Genomic DNA, 26,490 nt, shown 5'->3' on the forward strand with positions numbered 1-26,490 from the left:
GCAGCGATGGTGTGAGCACTACAGAATAGCAATGTGGCCAGGCCCCAGGGCTCTGGGGGCCTCCATGAGGAAACCTAGGACTGTACACTTACACACAGTGCCTGTGATGGAGCATTGTGTGATTTCAGATATGTGTTTTGGGAGAATTTAGGGGTTCAAGGGATCAGAGTGGTCTCACAGGACCTCTAACTTAGCTCCTTTTTTGGTAGTGGCCAAAAGCTGTTACCAAATGGTTACTGCTGTGTGGGAGAATGTTCAGTGAGTTCCCAGTGGAAAACTGTCTACATAGCATCAACTGCTGGCACAAATCTTTATAAACAGAAAAGAGGAAGAAAATCATATGTGAATAGAAAGCCAGTAAGATGGTAGGAAGAAGACATGAACAGCAAAATAATGCCACTGAGAAGCAAAATTAAACAAAATTATTTAAAAAAAAAACCCTAAACTGTCAAAAGTTCTAAGTAAACATGCACTGTTAGCAAGGAGATTACACAGTGGTAATTCTAAATTAATTATGCTGTGCTATCCCTTTTATGAATCTGCCACTAGGAGACAGGACAGGAAGCAGCATATAATCTGTCAAAATATTAAAGATATATTAAGTATCACCTACTTTGGTAAGTCAAGGGAAAAAAAATGAAAATTTTAGGTGTTCATGGAAAGAGATAATCAAATGTATTTGTGATTCCTATGGTAGCCGCATCATGTCACAAACCAGAGATCAATAGCATCTCTTTAGATGTTAATTTCTACTTCAGTGGCAGTTACCCAGCATCAGCTGAAGACCAGGAATAAAATTTTGAGGACTGCTGTAGTTGTGCCTAGCTCAAAAGTAAAGAAATGCCAGCCAGCCATTGGTATGCAGAGAAAAGAAGAGGGAAAAAAAATGCTTAAATGCTGCTAAAACTAATTGGTGGAAATATAATTGTCTGTACTCATTCCTATATATTCAATATATCTTATATTCTGGTTAGATTCAAAATGGAAAAGGATTTATTATGCTACTGCAGGCTTATGTGAAAGATGAACTGGGTGAATTTCAACAAAATAAAATGTTAAACTTAGCATCAAAAGAAACATTCCAGCTGAGAGAACCACTGGGCTGGAATAATCACCTCAAGTGGCTGGTGACAGACTATTGCCTGAGTAACTCAAAAGTAACAAAAATGAAATCCAGTGGGCATTGGCAAAAGTTTGGTCTAGATAACCTAATAATAGCTATTGTCTTATTTTTTTTTATTTTTCCAAAGCCAGAAGTAGTTTCCAAAGTCATTACTTAAAATAGGCTAACGTGACATCTTGTGCTCCTGCATTTAGATCTGCATTGGCCATGCATAATTTGGGGGTTTATTGCATGAACAGGAGTAAAATGGTTATGCAGAAGGCATTTGACACAGCTGGAAATAGTAGGACTTTATTTCTAGGTATGTGGAATACAATCTGATCATGATTGTTTTCCAGGAATTTTAGCACATCTTTATTTATAAAATATCTCAGTAGTGAAGAATAAATCTTACAGAGTCTGGTAGAATCTTTTCACAAAATTAAATGCAGAGTATGGATAATTTTTTCAAGTCTCTATACTTGAGCAAAGGCTGCTGTTTTTGCTACTGAGTTCCAGTTTTAGTAATTCTGTAGAACTCAACTGAATTTTTTGTAAAAAGGAAAAATGAGCTCTATTTCCAAAAGAGAACACACATTTGAAAATTATGCACTTATTTTTCTGCTGCTTTCTTGTAAAATCTCAGATCTTCTATGTCTTACAGATTTGTTCTTGCTCCCTGATCACCAGGAAAATGTATTCCTTAGTTCTCTTCCCAGCTGCAAAAGCCTTCTATATCAGAAATGTCTGCCAACCCCATCACCATCCTTTACCAGCTTTCAGGTGCTGAGCATGCTCCTTCAACTTGAAAACACAATGGGGAAAACCCCTGTGGAGTGGTTCCCTAGAAGGAGCTACTGCTAGGATCACAGCTTTTTGCCTCTGTGTTGCTGGAGATGAATGGGGTCAGCACAAAACCTGGAAATGCAGACATAGGTCTGCAAATCTGTTATGGCCTAAGCAGCTTAGAAGGCGTTTGACAGGTGTTATTCCATTGGTTGGGGATGCAAACCTTAACCAGCTGAAAGATAAGGGGGAATTTTTATCAGTGGAATTTATTCAGAAAAGTCTTCCTGAAAAGTCTACATGGGTAACTTGAGTTATCTTTAATATTTTATAAATCTTTATGCAGGTAACAAGTAAAGAAATTGAAGATGGATATTTTTGACTAGGACTCACCCTGTTTGAAAAGTCCAAAGCTATTTAGAAGACGCAAAACCGAGAGTGAACCATATGTAGTACAGCAAGTGGCGTTGCCGGGTACCACTGTCCTCTCAAATGGGAAGTCTTCTGGAGTCCTTTGTTGCTATGAGACTAAATATGTGCGTACAGTGAGTGCTGAACCACATTTGCTCCCACTTCCACTAGTGTGCAAGTAGAGTGACTCTGCTGTGGCCAAGGAACACAATGCCATGTTCTGATGTTTTGTTTATGAAGGGTCTGACCTAAAGGCCACAGAAACCCAGGCGTATTTGTCTAATTCAGAAGCTCAGAGAAGTAAGAGTAGTTTAAAATGAGAGAAAGCACCATCTTGCACCTCAAAAAGAGCAAGGAACATGCTGTTGAGGGTTCTGACCCATTGACAGTGGATCTTCATGTGCTTTTAGTTAAAAAAGAAAGCAATGAGTAAAATTTTTCAGAGGATTTTTCTCTAAATGTTTTCAGACTAAAAGATACTTACTGTGGACTGTGTAAACTCTGAAGTTTGACACTTTTAAAATCCTATGGATTTTAAAGTTACCTGTGGATTTTAAAGCTCGTATGTTGGTGGGGGGCAGGGGGGGAGAGAGATTTGTTTGCCTAAGTATAAAATGTGTGAATTTTCTTTAGCTACTTGACACTTTTTTCTTTCACCCAGAAGACAAATAAACAAACAAAACACAACTTGAACTGTGCCCAAGCATGGCAAATTTCTCACCAAAGTGTACATTTCAGAGTGAAAGATTTACAGTGGAATTCCTCTAGTGTAGCTATGACATTGCTTTAACATTGCATTGCTGTAATCTTCAAATATAGTAAATGCAATACATGGGTTTATAGGGATTTGTGTGAAGTTTAAAATTCAAAAGATGGTTGTTTTTAATGTTTCTCTGAGCTATCTGTGAAAAACGAAAAGGCATAGGGATGAGTTTAAGACACATCATCAACAGCATGGGAGATGTTTGCCCAATAAAAATACTGATCTTTTATTAATCTGTCCTTTCAAGCATCTGGGAACCCTTTCCTGGTTTCTTAGAATTAAGCAAATATTTAAATATTAAATATTAAAAAAAAAAAACAAAACAAAAAAACAAACAAAAAAAACCACCCCAAAAACAAACCCCCAAAACAAACAATAAACCAAAAAAACAAAACAGCAATCCACATCATAAATGCAGATGTAACCAAGATGCAATGAAAACAAAGCTCTCAGCGGTCAAGTATTTCCTTACTTGGTTTAAACCTCCAAAACTGTGCATGTCTATCCCGGAGAAGCCGGGGTAGCTCACTGGCCGTCGGTGCGTTACCGCGGTTGTCACTGTTGTGCACTGAGCCTACGGCCAGCCCGAGCAGCCCCGCAACGTGCAGCGTGCGGCGGAGCGCACGGCGGGCGGCCCCTCCGCTCTGCCCGCCGTGGCACCGTCCCTCCGCGACGAGGCCGCTCTGGCCGCCAGCCCTGTGCCCGCAGGCTCCGCGGGCAGCGAACCGCACCTGCCCTGCGCCGCCTGCGCTGCCGAGCCCCTCTAACCTGCCCGCGTTCTGCTCCGCGCTCCGCCCGCGGGGCAGCGCCGGCCGCGCTGCGGGGCACGCACGCACCGCGGAGGCTGCGCGGCGTTTGAACACGAGAGGCGCGGAGCCTGCGCGGGCAGAGGGCACCGGGAGGGAGCGCGGCTCGGGCAGCCCCCCTGTACGGCCGGCAGCACTTCGGTGTGCGGCTGTTAACCCTGCCCTGCCCCGCCGAGCCGCCTGTGCGCACCGAGCTCGGAGCCCTGGCCGGCAGCCCCGGCCGTCGGGGCGGGCCCCGGGTGCGGAGCGCCGCGTCTGCCCCTGGCCGCGGCTACACCGCGTCCCACTGAGCGCGCAGTCCCCGCGGAGCGGCCCCGCATCGCAGCACCGCCCCGGCCTGCCCGCCCCCCCGCCCGGCTGCTCCACGGCAGCCGCGGCCGCGGCAGGCTCCTTCCCCTGGAGTGGGAGGGCGGCAGCAAAATCACAGCCTTGGTGTTCCGGGTTTTGTTTTTTTGTTTGCTTTTTTTCTCACGCTGATTTATTAGATTCTTTCATTTGCGCTCCTGTTTTCCGCGGGGATTGCTGCAGCAGAGGCATCAACCTGTAGACTGAGGGAGCCCCCCGTAGCCCGGCGCGGCTGCTCGGAGGGCGCGCTGCGGTGGCACCGCCGGGGCGCGGCCCCGGGACGGGGTCGACCTCGCGGGACGACGGTGGGCGAGGGAGCGGGGCCAGGCACGGCGCCTGGGGGACCTGCCGGGGCCGGGAGACGAGGAGCCCCGGCGGCGGAGGTGCGAGCCCAAAGGCAGACCAGCGATCTGTGCGAGAGCCCCCGAGCGGCCCCGCGTTTGCCAGGGACGGCGGGCTGAACTGACTTCCCTCCCGCCCCTCGCACCCGCACTGGAGAGCATCTCCGAGCCGGGGGAGGAGGAAGGGGGTGCAACAAATTGCCGCCAGCCGGGAGAAGTTGCAGTAAAGAGAGATCCCTCCCTCCCGCTCCCTCCCCTCCCCGCTCGCTCTCTCCTCCCCGAGCCGTGGCAGCGAGCAGCGGAGCAGCGGCCCGACGAGCGAGCGGCACCCGCAGCCCGGCGATGCTGCAGCGGCTCCCGCGGAGCCTCGGCGGGGAGGGCCCGGCCCCTGCGCGCCCCGCGCCGGCCGGCGGCGGCGCGCCCTGAGCGGCGGCGGCGGCCCCGCGCCCCCGCGGCGCAGCGGGCGCTGTTGCGCAACCCTGCCCGGCGCTGCCGGCTCCCTGCCCCCGCCGCCGGCTCGCCGCGGCTCCCGCGGAGACGGAGCGCTGATTCATGGGGCCCCGCGCCGGCCGCCTCGGCGAGGAGAGCGCGGCGCTGCCGCTGCCCCCGCGCGGGGTGTGAAGCCCCGGCCCCTCCTCCGCAGCCCCGGGCTCGCCCGCCCTGCTCGGGAGTGTGGTCCCTGCCGGGAGCCGCCGCGCCTGGCGCACGGAGGGAAGCGTTGATGCATCGCTGTGGAAATTCATTGTGTGACTTTCTGGGTATTTACTGAGTTTCAGACCGAGATGCAGCTCTTGAAAGCTTTATGGGCACTAGCAGGAGCAGCGATCTGCTGTTTTCTTATATTTGTCATCCACTCACAGTTTCTTAAAGAAGGTAATTGTATGTGCATGTCTACATATCCTGTTCTTTAATACTAAGATCTTTACGAGGTGCCTTAATTATTTTTACTGTTTCCAGTATGTTCTATTTACAGCAGTGCTTCCACGCTATTTTTCCTTTCCGTTAAAGCCTGCTCAGTTTTGTTGCTTTAGGTAATAGGTAGGCTTAGACTTACATCTTTGCTAAATGTATATATATTATATGTGTATATAAATATATATATATATATGAAATCTGTATGATGTTTATATTCGATGAAATGAGCTGACGTCTCATTTCTTTATGGGGCACGTATAGTGTATAGAAAATATTTGTTGCTATCAGATGACCACAAAACAGTAGTCATCATGGGAATATTAATAAACCAAAAAACCCCTTAACAAGTAAACGTCTTATTTTTATACCAAATCAATAGGCATCCTTTGCCTCTTCCTTATTCAGTACATTTTCAATAGATGGCACTAAAGTTCTATGGAAAGGGCAGGGCAGAGCAAATCCTGGGCATTCAGCGTCTTCCTTCTCTTCACTGCCCCGAAACGGGAAGAGGCCTTTGCGTGGCTTCAAGGCTCCTGTTTTTTCCACCTTCTGGTCAGAAAACTGTGATTACAATTTTAAGGAGAAAATTATTTGAATTGTCGGGCAGGCTTTCCTCTGTTTTTTTTTTTTTAAATCTTCTTTTTTTTTTCCTACTTGAATTGGATGAAAAAGAATGTTTGATTAAGTGAGTAGAGGGATTTTTCCTGGAGAGTAACCTTTGTATTTCTCCTTTTTTTGTTTTGTTTTCTTTCCCTAGGAAATTAGTATTTTCTTTTATTCTTCTACTGCTAAAATAACTAGTCCATTTGTTACTTGTATAGCAAACTCTAGTCTGAGATTCAAGTGTGAATCCAGAAAAATGTATACCTATTTTGTGGTGTATGGGAAAGTCCAGTCTTGTTTTTTAAACAGTATTAACTAAAATAAAAACAATATGGGGTTTTGGTGAATCCATTTTTTCTTTTTTTACCATTGTAATTGAGAGTATAGCTAGAGGAAACAGGAGCTGGGCTTAGCTTGGAGTGCTGACTGTGTAAAGCAGGGAAAAAACTTTTTTGTGACTGGGACAAAGTTTCACTCAAGGCTGGGCAAAGTGACTGCCTTGCAACCTCTGAAGCATCAGTACTGATTTTAATTTGGTATCAGGCTAAGCAAAGCATGAGACTCTTATGTTTTCACAGATATTTTTTTCTGAAATTAGCAAACTCTGTTTGGTTAATTTAGGAACATCATTCAGATACCTCCAGTGCTAAAGATTTCTCCTTTAAGAAACCTACCCTTGCTGTAATTGCATTGTGTGCAATGCCTCCCACATAGTAACTTATTTAACATTCTTTTAAAATGCTCAGACAACGATATTTTTATGTATCTGTCTAATGACATGGCCTGTTTTGAGGAGATCTTGCAGACTTTCAGGCTATTTTTTTACTCTATTTGCCATTATACTGCTTTTTTTCTTCTTTGGTCTTTTAGGGCTTTAAGTCTGTGTTACTGTAAAAAATCCTCAAAAGAAGAAGCATTTTGTTTCCCTTAAAATATTTCATCCTGCCTTGTAGGAATAGAAAGCTAGCAAATGAAAACAGAGCCCATGGCGGTACATGAAGGACTTTTAACACATTTTACATTTTTCTAGCAATTATAACCATTTTTAATATGGACTGCAGACAGCAAACTGAAGCTCTTTAGCTTGCTGGATAACTTAATTGGATCAGTTTGTTTATATTTGTTCCTGAACCATTTCTGCTTGCTTTAGCAATGAAAACTGCATACTGACTGTAAATTGCATATATTGGGACAGCTGTCAGACTTTTCTTGACAGGTGCTAATCTCCACGATAGCATTTTGGCCCTTTCCATGCAATTACTTCAGCAGTGTATGTATTCCTTCCTCCCTGTGGTTTCAATAAACACAGGGAATAGTTTGGTGGAGTTGAATGAAGATATGCATGGTATGACTGAGCTTTTTTTTTTAATGAAGAACTTTTAATATCCAATAAAAGTGAATTATTTAAGTATAAAATATCTGAATGAAGACATAAAAGAATGAGAAACAGATAACACTGGATTTAAACTATGTATTGTAAGCAGTTTGCAAAATAAGATTTACTTTTACTTTTTTTTTCCATTTTTGAACCTGATGTTTTATGTTACTTTCAATAAGAAAAAAAAAAGTGTGAGGAAAGAACTAGCAAATAATTTAACCATATGCCTACCACATTTGTTTATTAAGTAAATATGTACAAGGAAGGATACATGTGAGATTACCTCACTACCTTCATAAGATTTGAAATAGTTTTCTGATGTCAGAGTTATCCCTTTACATTATAATTTTATAAAAAGTCAGGAATGCTATGTCTCATTGCACATGATGTTAGACTGTTGATTTCCTGACCAAAAGATTAATTTCCCTTTGGAGCCTAATGAGCTACACAGGCTTGCTGTTTGTAACTCAGCTGTGTGGTCAAATTCCTAAGTTAAATGCTTGGACATTTTAATTTGATTATTGCTTGTGCAGAAGGATAATTTTCTGTTGTCCCAAAGAACATTCAAATAAGCCACCAGTTTGAGTAGCTTGATCAGATTAGCTGATGACACCTATCTCCTGAGAGAAGTTGATGGTACAAGTCCATACACCAGGCATCTGTGTCGTATGCAAGACAATTGATTTCAGAAGAATGACATGTAAAATTAATTCAAGTTCAAACCTGATTTATTAATGCATATTCTTTCAATTTTTGCATCTTTCAAAATATTTACTGCTTACTATTTTTCCAGAGCTAGATTTTAACAGAAAACTGACATAATCTTCACTTTATTAAAAATTATATAATTACTATATATATTTTTCTGTGTTCATTTTCATTTTACTCACTTGGAATTACTGATGTTATGTGGTAGGTTATGGTCTTGTGGCCTATTAACACATTCTGTTTTTTATAATTTCAGTTGTACTGTGTGGCTACAGTGTGTAGAACTTCCATGACAGCCAGCTAAAACTTAATACCAGAACCAAACCCTCCTTCAGTCCCGTTCATAAATATGACATTTTATGTTGCAACAGCCAACTGAGATTTTTTTTTTCATAATTAATGTTAATTTTCAAGCTGATTTCATTTTAGTTCCTGTGCTGAAGTGGGCCTGTCTTAATTCTTAAATATTTTTATATACATTGGTGGATTGAGGCAGTTTGTAGTAGCATTACATTACTACCATATAAATGGTGTTGAGGAACAATGAACGCTTGTTCTGAGATGAGTGGGAAAGAGCTGTTTAAATGTCTATTTCCATGAATATGTTTTTTTCAGGAAGTGAAGAATGGGTAACACAGGGTGCCATTTTTCCACACTTAGGCTTTTGTGTGGAAATACAGGTCGTCCTGTGGCTAATCCGTTCCCCTATGTCCAATCTGTCCTTCAGTGTTTCTAAAAGATGAATAGAGCTGTGAACCCAGAAAAGGGTATTGTGATATATAATTGCAGTCCCATGCCTGTCTGATCTTCAAGCAAAGCAGTTTAACATACTCTAGTTAGCTGCAGTCAGTATGAAAGTGTTTAAAATTTCAGCATCTAAAACTTTTTTGCATAGACTATTGAAGATTAAAAGTAACCAAGTTTATTCACCGCCCACCTCTGATTTTAGGTGATTCATTATCTAATATTGTTTAACACATTTATTCAAAGAGAAATTAAAAACATTTGAGTTGATGTTACACTCCATCAATTGTGGGAACTCCTTTGCCCCTGACAAGGACCTCTTTCGTGTAGAGAGAGTTTTAACCATTCAGACACTGCAGTGATGGGGAAAGGTAAAGGATACAGTTATACAGTTTCCAAATGTGTCTTTGAGTCTCATGGAAAGTAGGGCGATTATGGAGTAACTTGGTGTACATGGCAGCCAAGGTGTATCACAGCCCTGGATATACTTTAAAGCTTTGCTGATAGCTCATTGGGGGATAGAAATGTCTAATTTATCAAAAGGTGTGTTGATGTTTAGAATGGTTTAGGAAATTTGGCTGATGTTAGCTCTGTTTGGAGAGGGACTGCACAGGAGAAGATTAAATGTCAAGAATCTTTCTTAAAGTATAGAGGATTGGAATATTCAGATCTCAAAACTAGATTCTTAATCTGTTGGGTAGATGTTCAGTAAGCTCTGCAAAATAAGCTCTGATTTTCTGTTGATACGTTGCAGTAGTTGAGACAAGAGAATTCCAGTGGTTCTTTTATAATCAGATGATTATGGCTATAAACCAAAATTTAGTATAATTTGTGCAGCTTCACTGTATACTTATGTATATGAATAAGGTATCTGTTTAGCAAATTTTTCATAGTTATCTTTTTTTTTCTCCTCAGGCAAAAATTAGTAATTATTGGTTACACTTGTAGGCACTTCTGTGTCAATTCTCTTTATAGAAATTAGTGTCACAATAGTGAAAAATATAACCTGGCTAGGTTTTATACTTATTATCTTTTTTCTGTCACTTTTTATACAGATTTAAATACTTTATCCTGCTCTAAAACTACAGAAAAAGCTTTTTGCATATTTTTGTTTTTAGTATGTACGCTTTGACACTGACAATAATAGGGCACATATTTTATTTAGCTGTGTAACCCCAAAGAACTCTGCTGCTTCTTCTGCTAATGTTTGAAAATGTATACTGACAGTATACCCAAGATGATTTTTAAAGAGCTTTCTGCTCATATAACCTGATGGCTTGAGGAAGCTGGTATTGCTAATGTTTATTGCTGTGTAAAACCTTTTGAGGAAAGGAGCTGTTGTTATCTTCTAAAATGTTTTGAGTCTTTAGCCCTCAAAATTTTCCTAGAAAGAACTTGAATGTGACTTAGTATGACAGGTAATATTGCTATCTTTTAATTTTTCTTCTATCTTTAAAACATTAAAAAATATTTGAACCAGTTAAATGCAGAAGGATAATTGCTTTTAAGAATGTGGGAGGGAAAAAAGGTTTTGTTTTGTTTTATTTTTTCAGTTTTCCCTTTTGTGCTTTACCTGTGTCTCAAAACAGTAAGATACCTTGCATACCAGATGTGCTGCATATGTTACCTATATATAGTAAAACCGAGTTGAGGACGGCGTGTCCCAGCTGCAAGTTTGCTGAAGGGTTTGTTACATTTAATGCACTGTAGTATAATTTTTTTCTACTGTCTCTCTTCCATACACTTTTTGGAGGGGTGCTGTCAAGAGGCAGATATGAATGATATTTTCAGTGAAGGACATCAGGGTAGAGAGAAGCACAGAATGAAGAAGTGGAAAGTTAAGTCTTCCCATCCAGGAAACAGAATTGGTGGTTGAAAAGCCCTAAGCTTGAATAAGGGCTACATAGGAAAGAAAATGTGAAAGGTATCCAATCTCTCTTTGCATTTTTGATATAGTTTTATGGCAACTAAATAGAATTAAGACCCAATTCAGTGGCTGTGTGATGGTGTGTGGCACATTGGAGCTGCAGAAAAATAAGAGGAGGTCCTGCTTTGAGATAAAATATCTTTATATTTGAAATTTTTTGATGTTTCCAGTCCGTTGTTTTTTGTTTGCTTGTTTGTTTCAATAGGATTAGAGAGGTGTAGCAGTGAATGGAAGCAATGCAAACAAAATTGTCAATAATTTTCTTTCCAGGGAGGGAGGAAAGATGTTCTCTGTGTGCATCTGCTGTGCTGGGATGTACCAAGAGGGGGAGTCTGACAGGTTTTCTGCCCATGGGAGGAAGCTTTGAAATAGTCTTTCACTTTGGGTGTTTAATGTGAAGGACTTGTCTGTCTTCACAGGGAACTGCACCATCGATGGTATAAATCAACCAGTTTTCCCCACTGAGCAACTTAAAAAAAGCCATTAGCAAGAGATTTTTCAGTAGCCTTTTTAGGATTGCCTGTTTTCATAGCCCAGGAGCACAAGTGATGAATTATTGACCTTTCTCAGCATTTATCAGCACTACCTGTTCCTAAAGGCAGCGCTATAGACTGGAGTGAGTCGCATCATACAAAAGTGCATGCTTTTTAGATCTGTTGGTTAATATTTATTTTTCTTGTTTCTTAGCAGGCATACACTGTATCAAATATTAAACTGCCCAAACAAGACACACACAACTGAGATTTTTTGAAACTGAACTAAAAATGCCAAATGAAAAAAAAAAAAGAAGCATGTATTTACAAGTTGAGTTCAATATAATATTGCTGATAGAAGCCATATTTTTTTTCAATTCACTAGTCAAAATATAGATAAAATTATTCTCTTAGTGTATATATTTTAAAAATGTTCTTTATAATCACATGAAGAAAAGACACAACTCAATTGTACGAACTAAAATAACAGTATTTGTTTTCTGGTAGTATTTAGATATCCCAGTTGGAATTGATCATTCAGCCAAGTATGACTGGCCAACTGGGGTATCTGTTCCACCCAATACTGCATTTTAGCTAAGATTTATTTTTCTTAGAAATTATATCCATGTGCTACTTATAACCCATAATGATAGGAGCTTCTGTTAAAAAAAACCTCATTTATCTGCCTAAATGTGCTTTCTATGCTTGTTCTAGAAATCCAACACAATAAAGTGAATCGCCTATTCATTATATTTTACCTTTGGCACCACATCAGTTCACAAGTAAATCTTACTCAGAGCAATAGATCTTTGTACTAATTGTTGTTAGTCTTGTGAGAAGCAATGAGTAGCATGTTTGGAATATGTCCAAACAGGAAATTAATATAGAAATAAACAGTACTAATATTTTCTAAAGGCAGACTGCGTACTAATGTGTGTTTTCACATGAGTGATGTATTATTTTTGACCATATAAAGGAAAGGAGACTGTATTAATTTATCAGATAAAAAAATTATTTGTAATGGGCAAGTATTTCTGAACCTCAGCTTTTTTCTAACATTCCATAAGGCTGTGTGGTGTTTGAAAGTCTGCATGTTTAATTGTGGTCACACATGAGAAAAGATTAAGTGGATCCACAGGAGAACAAAGGGAATAGCTAAATCTTTAGGAGATATGACCTAGAAAAAAGAACTAAAGACACTAGTATTACCAAGTTTAGAGAAGAGATTACTAGCATGATAAAAGATTTCAGTGGGTAAAATTCTTTCTTGAGAATAACAAACCATCCTCTCTGTAAAGTGGGGAGATCAAAAGAAGCAATGAATGCAAGCTGATTTGAGGGAAATTTAAGCTAGGCATTGGGAATGGTTGAAGCAGGACAGATTTGTGCTGGTGCTGTAGGGAGAACTTGCTATTGGCAAGAACAGTTAAGCATTGAGATAGATTTTCTTGAGAAGTTGTGGAATTAGGAGAGTTTTATTTTCAGATCACAATCTTGTCTGTTGGGAACAGTATTCTTAAATTGAACCAGACAGATGGACTAGGTGATTTCTTGAAGTCCGATTCTCTGAAATGTGCATTTACCTAAAACTTACGAAGGTGAAAGATATTTAAACATCTAACTTCAGGGCAATTTTCTGTTGGCTGCTGAAGTCAGTAGGCTCATGAGAAATTATCCTAGGGTCTGAAAGTATCAGAGAACAAAAAAAAATCCAAGAAATCAGCTAGTGTTTTAAGTATTTTATTAGCTGAATCATACATTTTGTTTTAGTCGCAGATGTAATTTAAAAACAAACAATAAAAAAAAGTAACAGAAAATATCATGATTCATGTAAATGAAGATTTCTTTTTAAGTAGTGTTTGTCTTGCAAGCTATTTAGGACTCAAAGGTGTCCCGAATCAGGACTGTGCCCTGTTTGCACTTCTTCATATGCAATGAGCAGTGAAATGGAGATATTAGTCTAATTCACATTCTCGTATTCCTTATAAGATGTGCATTTGTGTTAAAGATTGTTTGTTTCTGCCAGTCTGCTCTTGTTACCCTAGCATGTGAAGGCCTTTTATCTCCAGGTTATCCCTTGGCTACTCTGATATTGGAAACACAGAACCTGCCCCACAACAGGGTGAGCTGCAAATGGCTTTGTAAAGTTCTCTGCTAACATGTGCCTGTTTGGTGCTATGGGTTGTTAAAAGCTTTGTGTTCATTGCAGTCTGAAATGGTGTTTATCTGGATGCAGTACTGTCCAATTTTTAGATGTCTGTGTAGTTCCAAATCTGTTGGCAAAAGGAGAATTAGCAAGTTGTGCTGACAGAAATGCTTCTGGGTTGATATAAGGACAGGGAGAGATCACTCGCTAATTACCATCACAGACAAATTCTTCTTAATAAAGAAATAATTCAGGGAAGAATTAATTTGATTTATTGCCAGTGAAAATCAGAATAGAGTCACAAGAAACAAACCTAAATCTTAAAAGACTTTCACCCCCTGACTCTCTTCTTCCGAAGCTTCACTTTACTCCCAATTTTTCTGCCTTCTCCCCTGAGTGGTGCAAGGGGATGGGGAAGAGGGGTTGCAGTCAATTCATCAAACATTGTCTCTGTTGCTCCTTCCTCTTCGTACCCTTCCTTGTCTCTAGCATGGGGTCCTCCCCATGGAAGACACTGCTGCACAAAGTTCTCCAGCATGGGTCCTTCCATGGGGTTAGTCTGTCAGCGGCAGGCTGCTGCAGTGTGGGCTCCCTTCTCCCTGGATCCACAGGTCTTGCCAGGGGCCTGCTTCATTGCAGGCTTCCTGTGAGGCCACAGCCTGCCTTGGCCATACATCTGTCCTTCTGTTTTAGCATGGAGGAGTCCTTCAGAGGCTGCAGGGGGATCTCTGCTCTACTGTGGATCTCCATGGACTGCTGGGGGCAGCTGCTCACCATGGTCTTCACAGGAATCTCTGCTCTGACACCTGGAGCAACTTCTCCCCTTCTTCACTGGCCATGGTGTCAGTAGGGCTGTCTGCTTCTCTCCCATGTTCTCATTCCTCTTTTTTGAGTGCTGCTGGTGTTGCACAGATCCTCCCCACCCCCTTGAATATGCAGTCACAGAGGTGCTACCACCATCACTGATGGACTCGGTTCTGGCCACTGGTGTGTCCATCTTGGAACCGCTCGGCATTGGCTTCCTTGGACACAGAGGAGGCTTCCAGCAGCTTCTCACAGAAGACATCCCTAAACCCCCCATTTCTCCCCAGACATTGCCATGCAAACCAAATATATTCATGGTCCACAGCTTGTGCTGGGAGCAAGCTTTGTGTGGAATTATTTTGTGTCTGTGGAACAGTTATGCACTGCCGAGTTTTTCTACTTAGAGATGTAGAGGACCTGGATACTCGTTCTTGCTTTCTTGAGCAGTACTAATGTTTCTTAAAAGACAAGAAATAAAAGTTTTTTGAAATTACTATATGACAAGTTAAAATTTCTTTGTTCCTCTACACTTGCTTTTGTAAAAGCACTTGCATTTTATGTGGTTTTGTGTTGACTGCTAATTAATCCTGACAATGATCTTATATGATATCTTTTGAAATTTGCTACTATCTTTATTGTATTAAATTACTTTTTTTTTTCCTGCATTATTCTTTCAATACAAATTTATGTCTCTAAGGAAGAAAAAAACCAAACCTCTGCTCCATTACTCAGACTTGCACATGTTTTGGAGATGTGCATTGTGAATCTGGGAATAGATTTAGCCTCAAGAGAATCAAACAGTTGTTTGAAATGGTCATTGCTTGAGTATCACCTTGCTTATGGCTATGAACTAATTGAGATTCAACTAAAATGGTTGTAAAGATACTTTTTCTTCCTGTGCATCAGCAGGTCCCATTATCTGTTAATCTTTTAAAAGTATTATTTAGTCATTAGGAGAAATGAATGTTCTTTTTTATTCCTCTTTTGTTCTAGCTTTTGCCTTTGTTTTTATAATGCATGCTGGTAGAGGAAGTAAAGAGGCTTCAGCTTCATTTATTGTGAAAAGATCTTGTAACTGTTTTAAGCATTTTTGTGTACTTGGCTATAAAACTATATAGATTGTACCAGATGCTGCCTTATCTTATTTTATAGAATTATAATGGATGCTGACGAGTTTTAGATGCAAGCCTTTAAAGATAAAAATCACTTTCCTGTGTGTTATTTTCTTTGGTAGAATATAATAAGAGCCCCTTTTTGTTGACTCTTTTCAACTTTCCATTATTTTGATTAACATTTTAGTAAAACTTCTTGCATTCTATTATTCTAAGAAGTTTTGTGTCTTCCCTAAAGACTGTTAAAACATTAAATGTGTATTTTACCTGTTATTTAGCAAATAGTGACATGAGACTTTACTTGGTATATTTTTGCCTTGGTTTATTGACCTGGGATAGTGTCCTTTCCATCTGTAGGGTGCGTGAGGTAAATATCTTTGGAAGATAACCCATGCTGAAACTCTTTCAAAACAACTGATTGAAGCATGTATTTAACTGGGAAGGTTCTGCTCCACGCCACAGTTTCTTGTTCCATACTTCGGCACTGCAGCTCCTTATGACGCTGTTTTCTGATGGTGAAGTGAGGCTATTTTCCTTATTCCACAGGCCCTAAAAATGATGTCTGTTGTGCAACTTCATACTCCAATGCAGTGAATTATTAGTGTTAGTAGTATGTGCTTCTACTTAATTATGCACTTAGGCCTTATCTGGAGCCAGAACAGTATCATTGCAGTCACTTAACAAGTCTAGAGACGCTCGCTGTTCGCAGAAGTGCAAGAAAGAGATTCTTAAATTATACATGAGCAAGTAGTTAAAATAACAGAAGTTATGAAATATCATTTCTCCTCAGTGTCTCTTCACAGGCATTTTCATCATCTAGATGCTGAATTTCTTTAATAGTTCTTGTCTGCATTTAGTTTCTCTCTTGCATGCTCTCTGAAGAGAATGCAGCTTCCTCCTGCACGCACCCATAGGAGCATGGGCAAAGAAGGAGATGGTCAAGGGATCCCATGATTCTGAATACTGTGGGGTTTTTTCACTTAATTTCTAGGCTCTCTTAGAAATAAATTCCATGTTCCCTCTGCCTGTGTGCTTATATAACTACAAGTATAGCCTTGACTGTCCCTTCACCCATTATAAAATTGTTACAGTCTGGTTTTTAGCTTAGAATAGGGCTGGCTGCATAATCTAGTTCACTGGGCATTAGGGTTTTGTGTACTAGCTAATGAATTACCAGTATCCTGATTTAATTTTGTTGGAATATAGTCTGATTTTTTATTTCTAATACTGACAGAGAACTAGGATGAACATGGGCTTTATGCCCTTTTTATAAGTCATTTGTCTTTGCTAGATGGTTATTTTTCACTAGATTACTTGGTTGCAAACTTCTGGGCAACTGTTCCCTTAGGAAGACAGCACAGATCACAGAATCTTAGAGTGGTTTGGGTTGGAAGGGATGATTTATTTCAATAAATAAATATATATAAAAATCTATAAATAGATATAGATAAATCTTCCAAATAGATATAAATATGATCTATTTCAATCTCCTTCTATGGGCAGGGACACCTTTTACTAGACCAGGTTGCTTAGATACCCATGGTGGGGAGACCAAGTTTTATATATTGTTAAACTCCTATGTTTTCATGTGTGTTTTATTGTATTGTCATGTTTTAAAGTTTTCTTCCTCACTTTTCTGAGCTCCATTATGATAAAAGCTAAAATGCATTAGATTTATAAGAATTTTTAATATTAAGCTCAGCTGATAGAAATTATATATGTTTAGTAATGGTGTAAAAGGAATTGAAAGTCTCTATTTATTGCAGGTATTTTAATGAGTAGATTGAAAATTCTTGTCAGTTGACAAGTTGAGATTTGCTATTTTCTTTTTTTCAGCAGACAAGAAATGAGAGTCAAATTAAAAGGAGTAGTTTTTCTTTCAGATTCATTCTGATGCTATGACTCTCTGACATGGTGATGAAGATGTCAGATCTATCTCTGGGCTTACATAATTCCTGTAATGCTCACTGTAACAGGAACTGCAGACACCTGTGCATTTTAAGGCAGGCAGATTCTTGAATTCAGTAAGCCTGTCCAGAACCAGAGAGGCATATCAAAACACAATTTTCTTCATTAAAAAACAGAGCAGTCATACTTCTTTTCCAGATGTTTTAAATTTTTGTTACAAAAAAGTGACTAAAAACCTAGTAAAATGGGTTTTCAATGGAATTAGCAGTAAAAAAGAACAAGAAAAGGACTGAAATTTGCAGCACATTTTCGTTGTCTAGATGTTTATAATTGTACAAGTCAAATTAAGAAACCTTTGCCATAAAAGTCATTTGTTTGATTGCTTTCTCCTGCATTTATTTATTGTTGTGGTTTAAAAGTCCAGGTTAAGCAGAGATGTGCTTACAAATTGATTTAATCCCAACTTGTATTCACTGTAACTTCATTTTTTAATATAAAATGTAGCCATTTGAAGTAAAAAGCTATTCTGATTCTATATATGAGAAGAAATTATGTACAAACACAAAGGAAATAAAGAGTTTGTAATGAAGCCTCAAAGTTAATTTACATTTTGAGGAAACAAAAAAGTTGCCATAGTAACACGTAGGTTGCAAAAATGTTCTGAATCTGATGCATTAGACTGAGGAAACTCTTAACTTGCATGACATGTTTCTCTAGTTTTGTGAATAAGAGCATAATTCTGTGTATTTGGCTACAAATTTGTGCAAAACATAAAAAATTACGCAGACATTAGTAAGTTATGCAAACGGAGTCTTTTCCAATCAGCTTTCTAATTATGTTGTTCCTAAGATAATTGTTGTTTTGAATCTTTTTCCCTAAAAAAAGTGGAATATATAGGTGCTTTTCAGTATAAGATTTTGTTCCATCTCTGTTGCTCAGCAACTGTGCAGTTAATATTGATGATTTTTAAACATACTGGGCACTATATTCCGTCCCCATAAATTCTTTTTAATTCTGTGGAGGGATAGAATGTAAGAGAATAGTGCAGAAGGCAGTCTCACACCTGAGGAGTTGCAGCTGTACCAATCACCAAAGATTAGGAACAGGCTGCCCTTAACAGGCCACAGCTGTGTCCAATAAGGATGAGTGCTACGAAAGAGTGGGTTAGCTGGGTGGGGAGACTTGGGGTTTGTTGGTTGTGCTGTGAAGAAGAAGACGGAGTCAGTGCTGCAAGGAGATGCCCATGAGAAATCACTGAGAAGGTATGGGACTTTTGGAGTAAGATGACTACATAGTTCTATTAAGATGGTTAACTTTTTTCTCTAGAACAAACTTACCAAGAATATTTTTATATTCAACAGGGCTTTGCTGAACAGATGAAAAGATAGAGTTTAATGATGGGATTCATTTTTGCTATTTTAAAAGGCCAGTTTTAATACTATGCACTGTGAGTTCTGAGTGCCATGGCTGTTCTGTTGCCTTTCTAACTCCATGTGCAGCCAAACTGAGCAAATAACTTTTATGGAGCTATATGTAGTGTCAATTTTTTTTACTAATGAATTTACTGCATATCTCAGCAAACAGCCAGTTTTTATTTTCAGTGCTACTTATATATTTAAAACTGATTAGGAATTATGTATTGAATAATGTTTTTATTCAGCCATTGTCTAATATCTTTAAGTATTGCTGTGTTGGGCCCATCCCTACTGATGATTGCTAATGACCTTTTGACTTGTGGAAGGTCTGAGCTATGTAGCTTTTGAAGGTGAAGTTTTTGCTGATGTCTGATACAGTTGAGTGTTATGGCTTGGGTAATTCTTCCAATGGTGTGTTAGATTTGAAAATAGAGCTCATTTTTATATATGTTAAATGTAATAACAGGAAGAACTCATGACTAGATAGCACTAATGTATACCGCCGTTGCCATTTTTCAGCTGCAGTTCTATTGCAAAGTCTCCTTTCCCATTATAAATTTTTAGTATATATTTTTAAATTAATATTTATTCTTTCCTATAGAATCATAAAAAATAAGTCAAAAAGCACACAGCAGATCTGAGTACACCTGGGCCGTTATTTTGCTTTCAGACCTCTCATGATGGAGATTCTACAGCTTTCCCAGATTTTCATGCTGCACTCATCTGTTATGTCTGCATTTACTCTTGAGTGGTTGCTGTGGTATCAATCATTTTGTCATGTGGGAAGGCTAGAGCAGAAAGCACACACACACATAAAGAGCTTTTTGAAATCCTAACATACTTAACCCAATTAAATTGTAAAGATAGTACTTTATGTATGATTGCTGGGTTGAAGTTGCAGAATGTAGTGAGCAGCAAATCAAAAAGCAGTGTTCAGTCTCTTCTGGGGAGGAGGAAGACTTGCTGAGGAGTGAAGACTTGCTGAGACTCCAGTGGTGAGCTGTGGCATCCCTTGCTGAGAAGGCACATGGACAATCCCATTATTCCTTGGCCTCTGCCCCTGAAGAAGCAGGAGCCATTTTCTATGGCTATTTATTTTATTTTTGCACCTCATACATATGTGAGATGTATGCTCCCTGTTTTTCCTTGTTATGCTGTTTCTACTGAACTTGCAAAGCTAACATTCCTTCAGTAACCAGTAACTGGCCATGATTGCTGCTTCTGCTCTCATCCTTGAGATTTTACATCCTGGGAGGCCCCTGCTTCTCATCACTGCAGCATCAAAATGGCTTCTTGTACTGCCCTGGGTACTCATCCTCTGCTTTCCCAAAACATCCCAGGTCAGCAGACCACTAGTGGTTTTAGAGGCTGCCAATTTAATTTGCTATTTAAAGATATTCCAGAATTTTTAAACAAAAGTCTGTGCATTTACTGTTTAGGAGTAGCATCCATGAAGCTCTGACCACCTGTGTGGTTGTCCAGGACTTGCAACATGTCTTGTGAGCACAGTTCATAGCAATTAATTTGATATTGTGACTAATGTTTTTGTGCTGATTTGCTTCCCATGGAAGGGTGAATGTATAAGGGGGAATTTTGCTGACTTTTTTCCCTCTTCTAAAAATACATGGATTCCTCTTCATTTGAAGTATTGAAGGTATTCAAAACAGCACTTTGAAGGTACTCAAAACCACAAATTATTGAAGGTATTCAAAGCAGCAAATCTTGCTCTCCTCAGAGTTTTGAAGGAGGTCACTAGTAAATCTTTGTCCAATGGGATATAAAAATTCATGTTTGAAATTCATTTTTATGGAAACATTTGGTACTTGGGAATATTTAGGGCGCACAGTTGCTACTGTTGACAATCTTGAATATTTTTGAAAATCATCCATCTCTAATTGATGCTCTGTGCAGCCTCACTTTGTCTGTTTTCTAAAGTCTTGGCAATTATGTAGCTTGTTTCTTTATGATAGAGATGGAAACTAAATTTCATTTTAGGGGGTGAAGTCTATGAGGAAATATTCCTTGATTATACTTAGGTCCACGCATATACTGCTAGTGTCCAAGTTCTTCATTTTTGCATCGGAGTGCTGCTAGGCTGGCAGCTCTCTGGGAATGGAGTATAGGGAATGTTGGGCCCCCTGGGAGACCTGGCAGCCAGGACCCTTCCCACCACAGCCCAGAGCCAGGCCCTGGTCCTGGGAACAGGGAGAGGCCTGGCTGGCCCATGGCTGGGCTGGAGACCAGTCCTGCTGTGGCATTGCTGTGATGGCCCTGTGGGCTCGAATGAGGTCCTAGGATGTGGGCAGGGTGTGCCAAGCAGGGACATTGGAACCTTCAGGGCCCTGATGTTGTATCTGCTTTTGTGGCTGATCCACTGAGAAAGTCCCTTGTGTGCGCTATAAATGCATCAGGAGCCTACCAGAATTCATTGACACGCTGCCTTTTGCATATTATGTGGCAGATATATACTTGTCTTTTGAAGGCCATGCACATTACTCTGTGGATGGGGTAATGGGCCCTGAATGAGCTCAGTGTGGACTGGCCCTTGGAGATAAATTGAGCCCTGTGCTTGGGGTGATTGATACATTGCTGCACCATGTCAGTTCTTTGGGGAAGTGGGATCTGTGCTTCTGAAAATGTCACTTCTTCAGAAGAATAGAAAAGGAATTCAAGAATGGAGGGTTAATACTGAATTGAACTGTATTGGGCTTCCTTTAATGTTATCTAACTGATGCTATCAGTTAGGTCCTCCTTCTCTAAACTGTGTTAAAATGAAAGGTTTGCTGTGTTTTAATAGTACCTAAAACTCGTAGAAAGGTATGAAGTTGTCTTGTGTGGATGTGATTTTGTGAAGCATTTTGGGATGCAGGAGACACTGCAGGATACTTTTAAACTAGTACTTTTATCTCCTTTCCATTTTCCTTTATTCCACCTGATGCTTCAGACAATGAATAACATTGAATATGGGACAGCATAGTTACATCTACAATGAATGGACGGTGTTGCCATGACACAGAATTTAGGAATCATTTTAGTATCACAGAGAAGAACACATTTAAAAGTAGCACAAGTACATAGTTGTACATTGCAATCTTAAACTGTAGAAATTAGACACAAAATATGCATGGTTGAATTGTTTTTTCCTCTCTCTATATTGTTTATTGTTATGTTACAACAATAGGACTTGCATCCCCTCAAGTAAAGTAATACTTGACTGCACTTGTAATTGTGATAGAGTAGCTTATATTTCAGATATTGTATACTTAAGTCATATAGAAACATATTGATTCATTAAAACTGCAGTAATACAAAGTGCCCTTTGTATTACTGTATGCAAAAGACAGGCTGCAATGTCAATGAGACCCACACTGTCCTTCTGGGACACAATTTACATAGTCTGCAATTATGATTTCTCAAAGGACATTTGATAGCACTGTGCTATGCTGCAGGTAAATGAGTAACCAGAACTCTTAGAAATTAATTCAGCTTGAACAGTGTGTACTCTTCTTAAATTCTGCAAGTATCTCAGCTCATATCTGTGTGCAGTGAATCTGCAATATACAGTGAAGCTTTGCTGGTCATCCCTCTCTGCCAAGGCTTTACTTTGTATTTTGGTTGTATCACAGACCAGCTGTCCTGCAAGTTTGTGTACAGTTTTGAGGCTTGACAGGCTTAAATGCACATTTGTGGATGGTAGTTTGACCAAATTTCAGTTTAGCTGCAAGAGTGACTGCTAGCAGCAGAGTGGATGTGCTTTACTTGTAAGACATCTTCGTTGCATGTTCTTTGCATCTCAGAATATGAAATGTGCTTTTGGTTTTCAGTTGTATATAATGACTGAAATTTGGGTTTTGGATGAAAATATGTGTGTTATGAAAATGCATGTAATCTTGTGATCACATAAAAGTATTGAATTTTTAGTGAAAGAAAAAAGAAAGTGATGAAAGGTTTATTTATAGTTGGGATGCATGCTTTCCATATTTTACACAGGCAAAACCATTCTTATTTATATATCTTTACTTTTCTGTGATGAAACTTGAGTTAGCATGTTTGAAGTGTGCTTTTATGTTCTGAGGTATTCAGTGTACATATACTGGGAACATGAAACTTAAAAATGTCATAAATACTGTATGGAAGGGACTTGAATGTTATTACTATATACTTATTAATATATGTCATTAGTTTTAATGAGCTTGGTTTTTCAAAGGTTTGTAACAAGGGGTGGAAGATGGAGACTAATTCTAGACTTGCTGGCTAGTCAAAGACAATTGCTGCCTGTAGTCAGTCAACTCTGAACTTGCACGTTGTTGGCAAAAAGCTTCATCAGCCCTAACTATAAGTATAGCATTTCCTTACAAATGTAAAGTTAATAGTCTTAAACACTGTAGGTCCCATCTCTCTTTTGATCAGCTCTGCAACTGTTCTGTTGCCCTTTTGCTCTCTCTTTTGCCCTTTCCCTACATTTATTTATCTAATTAAATTTTTCAAGTTGAGCACCAGAACTTTGTAGGCCATAACAGTCAACTACATTACGTTCTGTCTATAAACTGAGTTTGTTGAAGACCTTTTCACTTCTTTATCCCATCATAGGGTGTTTCAGATTTTCACTGCTGTTTTTACTGGAAATCGGATTTTTTTTTTCCACTTTAATTTATTTTGGTATATGTCCATTTGTTATTTTATACTTTCCCTCCTTCCAGTATGTGTACCCACTTAAATTATTAACACTGGCTAAATAATAAAATAATTAATTTAATTATTAATTAATGATGTTTTTCCTTCTTAGCCTTTACTTTGTCCTGCTGAAGAAAAATAGATATGTTTCCAGCTTTACTTCAGAATGACAAGGGTACTACATGTGCACATACTTTTTTCCCCACAAACAGTGGCTTGAAAAAGTATGATCTTACCTTTAGCTGTCTTGCAGTGGTGTTGTGCACTAATACTAATACTTACCTCCCTTTTTTTAGCATTGCCTCTCCCATTCCCATTTGTCAGGGTAGCAGCTGTCCTTTCACAGCTGCATAAGGGTGATGGTGCACCATGAATCTGTCATCAGTTCATCGTTTTAGTCCTTTTTTTCTCCTCTGTCATTTTCAACCAGTAAATTCCCAAATTTTTCATATGAATTATTTTTAGCTCCTACCTACTTGGCTTTCCACTTCATTGTTCTCATCCCACTTGTGTTAAGCCCGTCATCAGAAAGGCGTTCAGTTCTTCCTATGTTATATTTTAAGCTTTTATTGTTTTAACAATACATCCAGATTTTGTGTTTCAGAATTATTTTGAGCTTCTAATTGAGGTACAATAAAAAGAATTCAGTAACCAAATTTGCAGTCATTTTATTTTTTGCACATAAAAAAGAGCTGGGAAAAAAAGCAAAATTTAAGATATGATATGGGTTTAAACTGGCATTTGGGGTTTAGATTTCCAAACTAAAATTGTTGTCTACATATCTCAAGACTTGATCAAGAGTAGTATATGATGGTATTATTAGATCACTTTTTTAGGTCTTCCATCTTATAATATTCCAGGCTTTCATAATTAAATAAGAAAACCATGTTGTGTTTTGTTTTTTTTTTTTTTTTTTTTTTGTTTTTTTTTTTTGGAACTGAACTCAGTGGTTGGTTTAGTTATGTCAATTAATATTTAATTAATCAACTCTCATTTTATGCTCTGCATTTTGATTACCTGTATGTACTTATAAAACTGTTCAAAATGTGTATTGGTTTTCACTTAGTGGGTTTAGGAAAAGGTATGAACAGAAGAATTAGTGGGGTCATTTGTTCTCTGGCAGTTGCACAACAATATTTTCCTTTCTTCTTTGACACCTGCTGTTTGGGAAATGTAGTTTGGAATTGCTACGGCTTTTATGTCTACAAAGAAAGGCTTAGTGTATTGTGAATTACACTTCATATTTTCCAGTGTATTAGGGACATAGGCTTTTCAAGTTGTTCTTTTATTTTTCAGTATTTTTACTGTAAGTAGATGATCATGGTGTAGGAGAGAAGGGAGAGGAATAATTTCCGAGTTTTGCTATTTTTTTTAAATTAAGAACTCCTGTAAATCGCCTAGGCTTGAAAGGACCCTACTGAATAAAGTGGGAACAGTTATAGATGAGTTGTGGTAGAAAAGCTTTGGGTTTTGGTAACAAAATACCTGTCTTGATTGAAAAAAAACCAAAAAAACAAACAGCCATAAACAAACAAATCCCCCAAAATAAACTCTCACCATTTTCACAATTTTTAGCAATTGAGTGGGTGAAATTAGATTCCCAAATACTGTATTTTTTTCCTAAGATGACTGTTTCACTTTATTTGCCTCTTTCATTTGTGAAGGAACATCTCAACTTTTCTTTTTTTTCAAACAAGTTGTAGTAACTACAAATACTGACTTTTTACTGGCTTTGAAGTGGAAGGGTAGAGCAGTTGTATGGTGTGAAACTAGTTTCCATTTTTTTATAGGAAGCACTTAACTGACTTAATTTCAGAGAAAGGTTAACAGAAGTTCATGATTCTTTTAGGTGAACCATGACTCAGCCTTGAACCAAACCATATATCAAGGAGATGTTTGTGATTTTATTCAATACCAGTAAAAATTGGATCATCTGAGATCTTGAGATGTCTAACCCTGAAATTAACTGCAGAATTTAGGGTATGAACTCACATCACCTACACTGAGGGGAAAAAAAACCCAAAAACAAGTGTTTTCCTGTAAGCTGTTTTTCTTGCCTAATTTTCTCATGCAATGTGTCCTTTATCCTATGGACCAACCTCAAAATTCTGTCCTGATCCCTTGTGTCAGAGAGAGTGATGGAAGTGTTATCTCCTGCTGGCCCTTCTATTCTGCCATTTCCCCTCAGGAGGTTTTTGGAGGCGTGTGCTTTACAAATGGCTTCTTCTCTCTTTTGAAAATTGTTAATACACTTTTAAAAGGAACAGACTTAACGCATTTACAGCACCATGTGAACTATAAACCTGATTTATATGAAAGTACATATTTTACTGGAGAAGGAAATGTACCCCAGCTGCCTATAAGCCGACTGTAAATATACAGGATTTTTTTTTTTTTTTTTTTTGGTATTACAAACTCAACTAGAATTTGAGATTTTCAGAAAAGGAACTATTTTGGCTGAGTTGTGTGACCCTCTTTCATCTGTAAATACATCAGGATTTACATTGCTCCACAGTAATTGCTGACTAAGGGTTTGTATTTGAGGCTGGGATTTTTACTGTAATGTATGTTTTTCAAATACTGCAGCAAAAGCTGGAGATACCTCTAGGCCTTTCAAATCTTTGGTTTTGTTTGTTTATTTTTATTTTTTTTCTGTTGAAACCTTAGGAAAAAAAAGGCAAAACTATTATAGAATTTAGAACCTGCAAGGATGATTTGTATATGCCGTGGCTTTTTTATTATTTACTAAATTGAGATGCTATAAATCTTATCCTCCAAATCAAAATATTCTCAGTGGCTGCAGCAGCAGCAGTGCTTAGACAGCAAGTAGCGAGTTCAGCTGACAAGATTCTGGCGTGTGTTTCTCTAACACAAACACAGCTCATAGAAAATGGATACACAGACTAATTCTGGCAGTAGCAAGAGCTCTCACAGGAAGGAATTCTGTGCAGGTTGGAGAGCTGTGCAACTGATCTAAACACTGCTCATCCGAGCCACCAAACAGGCTGGGTTAAAACTCCTCAAATCTAAATAAGATTTATCAGTTTCAGCAAGCAAACCTGCAGAATTTGATAAATGTCTACAGAAGACATTTGAAAAGATAGCTAGAAAGCTTTCTTGGCCTGAAAT

The 26,490-nt window shown here is 39.0% G+C and overlaps 1 protein-coding gene across 8 annotated transcripts in view; it reads left to right on the plus strand.

Annotated features, from left to right (window-relative positions):
• Positions 1–26,490, plus strand: part of TAFA5 (TAFA chemokine like family member 5) — a 417,437-nt gene that overhangs the window by 105,812 nt on the left and 285,135 nt on the right. Inside the window, exon 1 of one of the 8 annotated variants that reach the window (XM_054271681.1) lies at positions 5,149–5,427. The exons of the other annotated variants lie outside the window; for them this stretch is intronic. Coding sequence (XP_054127656.1) covers positions 5,337–5,427 — 91 coding nt within the window. The 5' untranslated portion in view covers positions 5,149–5,336. Of the gene's footprint in view, positions 1–5,148; positions 5,428–26,490 lie in introns of those variants that run through there. 8 annotated transcript variants of the gene reach the window in all.

Source organism: Melozone crissalis, unplaced genomic scaffold (genome assembly GCF_028551555.1).
Source record: "Melozone crissalis strain CALT ecotype California unplaced genomic scaffold, PUWL_Pcris_2 ptg000004l_1, whole genome shotgun sequence".
NCBI lineage: Eukaryota > Metazoa > Chordata > Aves > Passeriformes > Passerellidae > Melozone > Melozone crissalis.